The sequence below is a fragment of the Monodelphis domestica genome, chromosome 2, assembly GCF_027887165.1.
Source record: "Monodelphis domestica isolate mMonDom1 chromosome 2, mMonDom1.pri, whole genome shotgun sequence".
Classification (NCBI taxonomy): Eukaryota; Metazoa; Chordata; class Mammalia; order Didelphimorphia; family Didelphidae; genus Monodelphis; species Monodelphis domestica.
Genome location: NC_077228.1, coordinates 104,758,103 through 104,770,165, shown reverse-complemented (window position 1 = coordinate 104,770,165; position 12,063 = coordinate 104,758,103). Strand labels below are relative to the sequence as shown.

The window sequence follows — 12,063 nt, the reverse complement described above, 5'->3', positions numbered from 1 at the left end:
CAAATGAGGAAACTGTGTCTGAGAAGGGTTAAATCCCAAGTTCATACCAGTGAGTAGCAGAACCAGAATTTGACCCAAAAGCAGGTGGCAGTTAGATGATACAGTGGACCTGAGTTCAAATCTAGCTTCAGAAGCTTTCAAGCTCTTGTCCCTGGGCAAGTCATTTAATCCCTACCTACTTCAATTTCCTTATCTATAAAATGTGAATGACAGCACTTACCACATAGCATAGTAGTAAGGATAAGATGAGATATTTGTAAAGAGCTTTTCAAACCTTAAAGCATTATATAAATGCTAGTTATTATTATTATTATTATTATCTACTAGGACCATCACCCTGCCTTCTAGCTCCTTCTCACTCCAAAGCCACCATGTCCCCTTAAAGCCATTCTTCTCTGCCTCTGCCTCTGTCAGTCTCTCTTTATCTTCTTCCTTCCCCCTGGACTTCCCTCACCTCTTTCCCTTCAGCAGCCAGTAGCCAATGTATTCCAGATTTGCTATTTGGGATGAATATAGACAGGCAATTGGGAGTTCTAACTCTAGTTTTAAAATGGAAGCATAGATGCTCTCCATTAATTTCTCTTGCAGGGGTCAACACTTACTAGATGTATTTTTTTTTTGCAATGATGCATTCCCTGCTTCAAGGTGCTTCAGGCTGGGCTATTTTGCTGGTTGCCCCCAATTCCTCTTCTGAGATTTACTGTTTTTTTTAGCTCCACCACCACCACCGTCACCCCAATACCTCTAGCCCATCCTGTCTGTCCTCCCTGGTTGTGTTGGCTTCTCCTGGTTTCTCTTGGCGTGAGCTCAACCTTGACTTGTGCCTGGCATTGCTTCCACCTCTCTCCCTCACCAGAAGACATTGTGTGATCAAAGGAGAAGGACCAGAGGGTGATGGGAAGCACTGTGGGGCAGTAAATAGCCTTTGAAACATGTAGGTTCAAACCCCATTTCAGACAATTACAAGGTTATATGACCCTTGGCAAATTGTTTAATTTCTCTGTACCTCATTTTTTCCATCAATAAGATAAGGAAGTTGGATGTGATGTCTTCTAAGGTACCTTCTAGCATTGAATCAATGACCTGCCATTCCAGGTGTCAACCCTTAGTAGTTGCTAAGGCCCTTTGTCACTCAATGGCCAAGTCATTTCCCCACTGCCACTACCATTTTCATTTTTTTTAATTTTAAAATATTTTTTCATGATTATATGATTCTTGTCCTCTCCCTCCCCTCTTCCCTCCCTGCTCCTGGAGCTGACAAGCAATTCTACTGGTTTATATATATGTTATCACTTGATACCTATTTCCATATTATTCAATTTTGTAATAGAGTGATCTTTTAAAGCCAAAACCCCAAATCTTATACACACTTAACCGAGTGATACATCATATGTTTTTTTTTCTGGATTTCTACTCCCACAGTTTTTTCTCTCAATGTGGATAGCATTCTTTCTCATAAGATCCTCAGAATTGTCCTAGATCACTGCACTGCTATTTGTAACAAAGTCTATTACATTTGATCGTTCCACGATGTTTCAGTTACTGTGTATGATGTTCTCTTGGTTCTGCTCATTTCACTCCGTATCAGTTCATGCTTCATTTTTTAACTCTACTCTGAATCCTGATTTGCCGCTTTGACTTCCTCTCTGGGATGGTGGGAATAGAATTCTAGAATACGGGAACCAGGAGTGTCTAATTCCATCGTGTCCAGGTGAGGACATTGAGTCATTTGCCCAAGGTCACACAGCTAACAAAAGAGTCTTTGGTGAATCCTGCCTCTCCAATTAGATTATAAATGTGCTGAAGGGAGGGTCCCAGTTTCCTACAGTATTCAACGGAGTATATGGTAAGTGTACCAATGCCTTTAGCTAACTGCCTAACTCTCTCTCTTCCTCTCCTTTTTTTCCATTTCTGAAGTCTAAAATTGCCTGTTTCTCCTGCCATTTTGTTTCCCTAAGTTCAAGACCCAATCCCTACCAGAAGCCATTGGGATCATGGACCTTAGAACGAGAAGGGCCCTTGGAGATCACCAAATCCAGCTCTAGCAACAAGAAGGGTTTTTTACCCAAGGAAATGGGTTAAAGGGCTGGGCTGCTGGGAGGCAGTTAAGCATGTGTCCAGGAACCTGTCTATTGACCTAGATCCTTTGGGGAGTGAGGAAAGGGAGGGTTTGGCAATAGTAGCCTAACCCCATAGACTCTACTGAATGGCTTGATCTTCGGGGACTATGACTGATTTGCTCTGGCAGACTGCCTCCTCCTAGTAGCTTAACAAGAAGTCTATGGTTCTTTCTCTCTCGGTGTCCATGGTGTCATATGACCAAGGATCTAGGATGGAGGAAAATCATAACATATAGCTGAACCACTAAGTGCGACTCTCTAGGAAGGTGGAATAGAGGCTACAACTATTGCCTCCAAAAAGGCACTTCTAGGACCATTGCATTTATATGGTGCTCTGATGTTTATGAAGTGCTCTATCCATTTCATCCTCACAAAAATCCTGAAAGGTAGGTGCTATTATTATTCCCCTTTTACTGGTGAGGAAACTGAGGTAGACTGGTTAAGTGACTTGCTAAGGAGCACATAGCTATGTCTGAGGCTGGACTAGAACGCAAGTCTTCCTGATGCTCTCTATCCACTATCCCATCTAGCTGCCTGGCAGGGACCTTAGAGCCCTATTATGGATTAGTAAACTGAGGCCTGGAGGAGTCAAGTACTTTGCCCCAGGTCACGAAGTTAGTGGCTGTCAGAGGCAGGACTTGAATCCAGGTTTCCTTGAGCACTCTCCCCATTAATTCAATGTTGCCCCTCATATCTCAGATAGGGCATTGGAGAACGTCATATTCCACCCATCTGCCCATCTGCATGCCTCCCCATGTGCACTTTCCCTTCGCCCCTCCTCCTCAACTTCTCCTCTGCCAAGTCTTACCTCACCTCTGAGTTAAATAAACAGCAATTCAATCTCTGTGCTCTCTGGCATGGGGGACAGGAGGGAAGAACCCCTCAGGGGAACACATCCTATCTCTGCCCAGCCCAACCCTGACTAAGGGCCATTTGGGGAACGAGTAAGGCAGAGAGGGGGGAAATAGGTGGAATGGGGGGTGGGGAGCTCATTATTTCATTTTCACATCAACAACTAGCAGCTAATGAGGGTTCCAGTACCTCTGTGAGGTCTGGCCCTGGCCCAGCTGGAGAGTGGGAGGGAGAGAGCCACAGTTCCCTGTTCCACCTATGGGTTCTCATCTCCTAGGAAAAGACAGCGTAATGAACTCCCTTTGGAGGAAGGGAGGAAGGTTGGGTGGGGAGGTGAGATTCTCAGAAAACGGTTTAGCATTTTGGGGTAGAACTGGGTAGAGAGGGTTCCTCGAGTACAGCCACTCCAGGAATTCCAATGTCTGGGAGCCAGAGCTGTTGGTAGCAAGAGCCCTTTGCTCTAGGGAATGATCCAGGGGAAAAGGAAGCCCGAGATCCTTTCCACTGGACATGCTGGGGGGAGGGGGACTGTTCCTTCCACCTTGGGTCTTCCTGTCCCTTCCTCTTCTTTGCAGCCTATGGGGCAGTGTAAGGTTTTTCCAGGTTCTGGGGGCAGTTCAGAGGAGAGGAAAGTGCAGATTAGTGTGGCCCTCCACTAGGGAGAAGGGAAGCCTAAGGCCAACTTAATTGTCCTGTTGAAGTTCCAGGAAGGATGTTTTCTATTTTCACCAAGACCAGAACAAGAGCAAGCGGGGTGACATTGCAGCATGAAGGATCTGAGCTGGAGGCCAGACAGAGTTGCCTTCCAAGATAGCCCATCAGCCCTTCAATAATAGCCATGGGGATTTAACAGTCAATCAGGAAAGGTTTTTCAAGAGCCTACTATGTGCCAGGCAATGTAAGAATGGGAAAAGAGGCAAAAGGGGGCTTGAGATAGAGAGTAAGGGCAAATGTGGCAGAATTGTCTATTGAGGGGGATCAGAGAAAAGTAGAAAAAATGATAGGAGGGTGGCCAAAGATTGGAGGGGTCAGAGAACCTACATTTGAATCCAGGGTCTTCTACTTAAAAGCTATGTGATCTCTCTGGAACCAGGTTCCCCCTTCTATAAATTGCAGGAATTGGTTAAATAATCTCTAAGATCCCTTACAGCTCTAAAGCCTAGATGCCCCAACAACACCCTGATAACCACTGCCAACAACCAGCCACTAAGCTGAATGAAGACCATTCATTCCCCAAGGCAGGGGGAGAGCTAGAGCCTTAAAACTTAGATCATTTCCTCCTGCCAAATCAACAAAAGCCTTCCCTTGGGCTCTGCTTGTCTTTCCCACTTGGGACAATGCCTCAGTCCCATTCCAGGTCCACTCAGTTGGGGCAAAACCACTACTGCACTACTGGGCAACCCATCTTATCAGAGCCTTAAAATTTGGAAACAGCTAAGTGGTTCAGTAAACAGAACCCCTGCCCTGAAGTCAGGAAGACTTCCCCAGTTCAAATCTGGCCTCAGACACTTACTAGCTGTGTGACCCTAGGCAAGTCACTTAATCCTGTTTTCCTCAACTTCTTCATCTGTAAAAATGAGCTGGAAAAGGACATGGGAAACCATTCCAGAATCTTTGTCAAGAACACCCCAAATGGGGTCACAAAGAGTCAGACATGAATGAAATGACTGAATAACAACAATGGCAAAGCTGGAAGAGCTCTTAGACATCATTAGTTCTCCCTTTAACTATGAGAAAGCTATGGGACAGAGAAAGGGAAGTGACTTGTCCAGGATCCCACAGATAATAATACTTTCCTAGTACTTTAAGGTTTGCAAAGCACTTTGCATATATATCTCATTTGATCCTTCCTGTGAGGTGGAGCTGTTATTGTTCAATGGTTTCAGTAATATCTAACTCTTTGTGACCCCATTTAGGGTTTTCTTGGCAAAGATATTCTAGTGGTTTGCTCTTTCCTTCTCCAGATCATTTTACAGATGAGGAAACTAAGACAAACAGGGTTAAGTGAATCGCCCAGGGTCACCTAACTCGTAAGCGTCTGAAGCCAGATTTGAATTCAGGAAGACTCATCTTCCTGACATCAGTTCCAGAACTCTATCCACCGCCCCACCTTGCTTGCCCACAGTTGTTCCTGAATTAGATCGCATTATTATATACATGAGGAAAATGAGATGAGAGTCACACAAGCTACTAAATGTCTGAGACCAGACTTGCATTTGGGTCTGCCTGACTCCAAGTCTGCTTTGATACTACTAGGACCCATCTCAGGATCTTTCCAAAGGAGTAGTGAGCCCTCCCACAATGGAGCTAGTCCATGTCTTTGTGGGCTCAGATAATCTTGAGTTCAAGTCCTATCCTCCCATGTCTTCTCCTTGGAATGCTAGTTCCACATGCCCTGACCAGGCACACACCCTGTCCTAACTTTGACGAGATATGGGGTGATGGCTCTCAAAGTCTGGGGACATCCCCGAGATACTAGTTTCTGAACAAGAGTGGTGAGTGGCAAGGTGGTGAATGGCAGTGTTGCTGGCCAGTGACTCAGATTGGCAGGTGGGGTGTATAAGGGCAAGAGATAAGAGAAGTCTAAGGCACTGGGTCTAGAGAAGAAGAAAGCATCAACAACTGGGCCAGTTCATAGCATCATCAATTTAGAGGGGAATGAAACCAGGAGAGGCAATGTGTCCTAAGTCACAGCATCAGCAAGTACCAATGTCTCCTGTCTTTAAATCCAGCCTAGACATAAACCAGTTTTAGGCAGAACAAAGGCTCTAGCTCAGGGGTTCTTAACCTTTTTTCTGGCCTGGACCCATTTGTCAATCTGGTGAAACCTACGGACCCTTTCTCTAAACAATTTTCTCTAATTGTGTAAGACAAAACACACAGGATTACAAAGACAATCAATTATAGGAAAATACAGTCTTTAAGATTCTTGACCCCAGGTTAAGAATTCCTCAATTTTAGAATAAAGGTTCAAAACCCTTTCTCATCAGAAAAGCCTTTCCGAGACACATCCAGAAACATGAAGTCTGTGCTCCCAAAATACCAGCCCTACCTTCTGCCGTTTGGAGCTCCCATAGCTGGACAGGGTCAGCTGTGTAGAGCAACCTAGGGCCTGAAGCCAGCCATACAGAGAAGAAGCCCTTTCTTTGGGCCTCATAGCCCTCTTACCCGGCAAAGAACAGGTGAGGACAATCTACCTTCTTAGCATTTCTGCCCAGGGTCTGAGTTAGGATCGTGGGTAAGCAAGCCACCTCACAGAGTGAGAACTGGGCTCAGCACATGTTCTGAATGACTCAGTTTCCTCTAATATAAATACGAGTAATTCCTTTGCAGGGATTTGCTGGAGCAGGCTCACAGGCAATTGTTCAATTTTAATGAGAGCATTTAAAGGCTGGAAATTGGCAAATGCTACAAATCAAGGCTTGTTTTTATTATTTTGTTGATTGTCCCTAAGACTTAAGAAAGTGATAGAGAAAATGTTAATAATGCAGTTTAAACTTAAAAGTGTATTATGCATGCATGTTTTTTTTCTGGGGATCCGGTTGTTAACAAGTTACCAGCACACCACTGCCTTTCATTTAAATTCCCAGATTTTGGTTTCTCAGAGAATCCTAGTTAATGCACATGACTCTTGAATGTTATTCCATTCAGACTCAAATGCCCCCAGATCATCTCTTGTCCCTGCAGTGATGGTTCTTCTCTCTTCTCATGCTTTGACCTCAATAGGGTCTATATAAGAATTGGTCCAACCTGAAAAAAAATGGCAGGTTGGCTGATTCCAGCCTATCCCGAAGCTCTGAATGGAGCTGCAATAGAAGGAAGGGGGAGGAGAAGTTCTAAGTTTTCCCTGGATGGAAAAAGAACCAATCAAGGAGAGAATGGGAGAGCCCTCCTGGTAGCAAGGGTAACCCAGTGTCTCCCTGGACACATTCATGAGGTCGGAGACACGGCAAGGCACATCCAAGGCTCCCAGCCCAGACCCAGGGGATGGGTGGGGAGGAGGGAGGGCAGACTAAACTGAGCAGACAGGGGGTCCTGGCTCTTCTCTGGGGCAGCAGTTCCACGCCACCCCTGGGCTCCCACTGCAGACTGCTGTCTCAGCCTGGAGCCTCTGCTCTGGTGGCCCCACATCAGGAGGTCCCATTCCCACATCCCTCCAGGGGGGTTCATACCTTCCCCAAAAGGCACACACACAGCCACACTCACTAAGAATAGCCCCCGCCTTCCTCCCCAAGCCAAATCGAGGAGTAGCACACAGTGGGGGGTGAGGGGGGAGAGAAGAAAGGGGGCCCAAGAGGCTACAACAAAAGCAGAGCCTGTGACTCAGGCCTGGGGAAGCTGACGGCCCCAGGAGACCAAGTCCACAGAACTCCAAGTGTTGGTGCACTAATGACTTACAGAGACTGGAGGTTGGGAAGCTCCCACAATGCCTCAGCAGGGATTCTGCTCAGCTGGTTATTCTGCAGCATCCTATAATTAGAACAGAAAAGGGGCTTAAACATACACATACATGGTGCATAGCATCATGGGGTGGGTTCTCCTTCCCAGACCAGGTCCTTCCTGTCTCCTCCTGGGGGCCACAAGGGAGCCTCAAGTCTGGCTACCCTTCCTCATTAGCCACAAGATAACAAAGCAGAAAGACTAGCCTCAGGATAATGAGAAGGGGGGGGGGGTGGCTGCAGAAAGGCGCCATTTCCCACTGGATAGCTCTGAAAAGAGATTGGACTTGGGTGCCTAGAACAGGAAAGGTACTTTATAAATTGGGGTGGTCTGAAGACTAGGAGGGTAAGAGAGAGCTCAGTCCTCCTTGGCAAGACTCAGTTTCCCCATCTGCAAAACTGAGAGAAAGGGCTTTATTTCTAGGAAGCAAGTGGAAAGAAGGTCTCTGGATAAAAGATGGCTATTGAGAGACCTTCAGTCATTGCCCCTGAGAGATGTCTCTGGGTGCAGATCTCTGTAGAAGGCATGGGAGCAGAGAGAGGTAGAAGCTCCCACCTTCAGGGAAATCTTCATCTAGCTGAAGGGACAGGATACATGGAGGAGAGGACTATTTTAGGTCAACAAGGGTAAGGGAAAGGTGAAAATTAAGCTGTCCTATGAGAATAAGGTTGGTTTTCCCCCCTGAAAGATCAGCTAAGGAATGAATGAGAAGCAGAAGCAGTTAAGAAAGAGAGACAAGAGAGATACCCCCAAGAAAGTTAAGATCAGAGGGGAAAGAGACCATCTACACCACAATATTTATAGCTATACCTTTTGTGTTAATGAAGAACAGGATACAAAATGAGCGCCCATTGATTTGAGAATGTCTGGACAAATGCTAGGTGGCACAGTGGATAGAGCGCCAGGACTAGAGTCAGAAAGACACAGCTTCCTGAGTTCAAATTCAGCTGTAGACACTTATTCATTGTGTGATCAGGTACTTAGTTCTGTTTGCCTCAGTTTCCAGTATCTTTGCCAACAAAACTCCAAATGGTGTCACAAAGAGTCAGACATGAAAGAAATGACTGAACAACAGAGGGCAAAGCTTGGTACCCAATGTGGAAATATCATTGTTTCATAAGACAAATATGAAGAATTCTTAGAAATCTGGAAAGACATGAATGAATCGATGCACAGTGAGATAAGCAGAACAGGAGAATACTCTAAATGACCACAATGATGTGAGGGAAACAACATGGAAAGATATTAGAACTCTGATTGTTGCAATAACTGAAGGGGACTTGAGAGGACTGAGAGTGAAGCAACTCTCCTTCTTCTCTGCACAGGGGTGGGAACAAAAGAAGGCAGATGTTGTCAGACCAGGCTGATGGGTTGGCTTGTTTGCTTAGTTGTGCTCGTTTGTTACAAGAGGGGCTTCCTTTGAGGTTGGATGGAGTAAAGTCAGTGAGAAGTGATAGTGATGTAATAAAGAAAAGGGCATCAATAAACATTTCTTTTCCAGAAAATTTTAAAAGAAAGTAAGTGAAAAAGGAGAAAGAAATTGGGCCTCTCACTTCCCTGCAGATATAGGGAATCCCAGAATCTCAGAGTTGTAAAAAAGGTCACTGGGAGGCCATTAAGTACAACTGGTACTTGGGCAGGAATCTCATCTACAAGATCCCTGACAAAGGGTCATCTTGTTTCCAAATGAAGATCTCCCAGCAGGATGAACTCCTAAAGTAGCCCATTCTACATTTAGATAATTCTAATTATTAGGAAGTGTTTCCTTGGATCCAACCAAAATACATCCCTCTTTTACTCCCATCCATCACCCCTGGTTTCTGTCATCTAGAGTCAAACAAGATGAATTTAAACCCTCTCTGCCATGACAGCCCTTCAAATATTTGAAGATGGCAACCATGTCTCTCTTATGTCTATCTTCTTTTCTAGATTGAATACCCCCATTCCTTCCAATGATCTACTTCTCTGACCATCCTGATCACCCTCCTCTGGACACATTCCAGCCTTTCCTCAAATGTCACATCAAGAACTGGACAAAGTACCCTAGATGTGGTCTGACTAAAGCAGAGAGAGGGGCACTGAAGGCATCGTCTTCCTTGTTCTGGACACTTATGCCTCTCTTAATGTCACATGGTTAACTCACATTGAATTTGCAGTCTATCTTTAACAAACTGCTGACTGGTCCTGGATTCTCCATCCTCTATTTTTTTTAATTGATATTTTAAAAATCTCAAATGCAGAATTGTATATCCCTGCTAAATTCCATCTTACTAGCCAACAAGCATTTATTAAGCTCCTTCTATTTGTCTGCATTGTGATGGGAATAAAAAAGAAAGACAAAAATAGTCCCTGCCCTCAAGGAGCTCCCCATCTACTGGGAGTATGTGAAAAGACAGACAACTTACAAACAATTATAAACAAAAAAGATATCTACATGACAAATTATTCTCCAAAGGAGGGCACAAAACAAGTCATATGGAATAGCTTCAAATTTACATAAAACTGCCTTTTTATGCTCTTTAGATATGGAAATGTTTGGGGGTTGACTTTGATTCTTTTTTTTTTTTAAAGAAAAAATTTCAAAGGAATGTAAGCTGTTTGGGCTCAGTACCGTTTTCATTTTTGTCTTTTTATTCCTAGTATCCGGGATAGTTCTTGGTTCATAGGAGGACCTTAATAAATGCTTAGTGAATTAAACTGAATTTCAGACACCACCATTTTTTGTCTTCACATGTGGCACAGGCAATTCAGAATGGTGGGCTCAAAAGTGACTTCCTCTCCTCCCCATTTCTACATCTCCTGATTCCTACTCTTCTCACAGCACAGAATCTTTTTTTAATCCTTCCCTTCCATCTTAGAATTAATACTGTGTAGTGGTTCCAAGGCAGACTAGTAGGCAATGGGGGTTAAGTGACTTGTACAGGGTCACAATGCTAAAAAGTGTCTGAGGTCAGAATTGAACTCATGAAGATGAGACCTTCCTGATTGGAATCCCAGTGCTCTATCCACCACTGCCCTCAATTACAAACTTACACTGCATTAATAGAAAACAGAGGGAAAGAGGTGGTAACCACATCATTCTTTCTCCTCTGGTCAAAGAATATCTGAAAATGTGTTCAATTCTGAGCATCACTTTTTAGAAGGGACATTGACAAGATGGGAAAAGGCCATAGAAGGGTAACCAGAATGATGAGGGGAAATGAAACTACATCATTTGTATGAAGGAATTTTGGAGGTTTAGCAGAGACAGAGACAGAGACAGAGAGACAGAGACAGAGAGAGGATTTAAGGAGGATATAACAATTATCCTCAAATTTTAAGAACTGTCAATAGGGAGAGTGATTAAGTTATTCTGTTTGGCTGTCAGCAGGTAAAATTACACCCCCTTCCCCCCCCCCCCTTTTAGATTGGGTTAAATGATTTCCCATTAGGAAGTGTCTGAAGTCAAATTTGAACCCAAGTCCTCTGTACTCTAGGGCTGGTGCTCTATCCACTAGGATACCTAAGTACTCCCAAAGCCCATTTCTTTTCTTTCTTTCTTTCTTTCTTTCTTTCTTTCTTTCTTTCTTTCTTTCTTTCTTTCTTTCTTTCTTTCTTTCTTTCTTTCTTTCTTTCTTTCTTTCTTTCTTTCTTTCTTCCTTCCTTCCTTCCTTCCTTCCTTCCTTCCTTCCTTCCTTCCTTCCTTCCTTCCTTCCTTCCTTCCTTCCTTCCTTCCTTTCTTTCTTCCTTCCTTCCTTCCTTCCTTCCTTCCTTCCTTCCTTCCTTCCTTCCTTCCTTCCTTCCTTCCTTTCTTTCTTCCTTCCTTCCTTCCTTCCTTCCTTCCTTCCTTCCTTCCTTCCTTCCTTCCTTCCTTCCTTCCTTCCTTCCTTCTTTCTTTCTTTCTTTCTTTCTTTCTTTCTTTCTTTCTTTCTTTCTTTCTTTCTTTCTTTCTTTCTTTCTTTCTTTCTTTCTTTCTTTCTTTCTTTCTTTCTTTCTTTCTTTCTTTCTTTCTTTCTTTCTCTTTCTTTTTCTTTCTTTCTTCCTTCCTTCCTTCCTTCCTTCCTTCCTTCCTCCCTCCCTTCCTCCCTCCCTCTTTCTCTCCAAAATTCCTTCATATAAATGGTACGATTTTACTTCTTCCTCATCACTCTGGTTACCCTTCTATAACCTTCTTCCATCTTGTCAATGTCCCTTCTAAAAAGTGGTGCTCAGAACTGAACCCATGGGGCAGCGGCGACCTAAAGACAGGAGGTCCTGGGTTCAAATCTGACTTCAGACACTTCCCAGCCGTGTGACCCTGGGCAAGCCATTTAACACCCACTGCCTATTCCTTACTGCTCGCCTGCTTTGATTCTAAAAACTCTATATGAATTAAAAGAAAAAAAAAGATTGAACACACACTACTTTAGGTTTGATTTGAGCAGAAGAGCAAGTACAAGGCAACTGCCACCTCCCTCCTTCTGTTTTCTGTTAATGCTGTCTAAGATTGTCCTTAGAGAGGCACAGAGCAAGCCTGCTGTCTCTAATGTAACACGATCCTGGATGCCCCTTCTCCTCATCTTGCCAGCCAGGTGACACAACGGAGAGAGCACCGGAGTCCGGATGATGAGTTCAAATCCAGCCTCAGACACATCGTATTGATTGTGCCAACCTGAGCAAGTCACTTAACCAC

General features: G+C 44.2%; 1 protein-coding gene and 1 long non-coding RNA gene across 5 annotated transcripts in view; one reads left to right on the top strand and one right to left on the bottom strand.

Moving 5' to 3' along the window:
* Nucleotides 1-12,063, bottom strand: part of LGR6 (leucine rich repeat containing G protein-coupled receptor 6) — a 167,799-nt gene that overhangs the window by 77,457 nt on the left and 78,279 nt on the right. For all 4 annotated transcript variants that reach the window (XM_001368959.3, XM_007481144.2, XM_007481145.3 and 1 more), the window contains exon 4: nt 7,371-7,442. In XM_001368959.3, the coding sequence (XP_001368996.1) occupies nt 7,371-7,442 (72 nt within the window). The remainder of the gene's footprint in view (nt 1-7,370; nt 7,443-12,063) is intronic.
* LOC103096813 (uncharacterized) overlaps nt 1-12,063 on the top strand; it is a 100,299-nt gene that overhangs the window by 76,219 nt on the left and 12,017 nt on the right. The window lies entirely within an intron of this gene.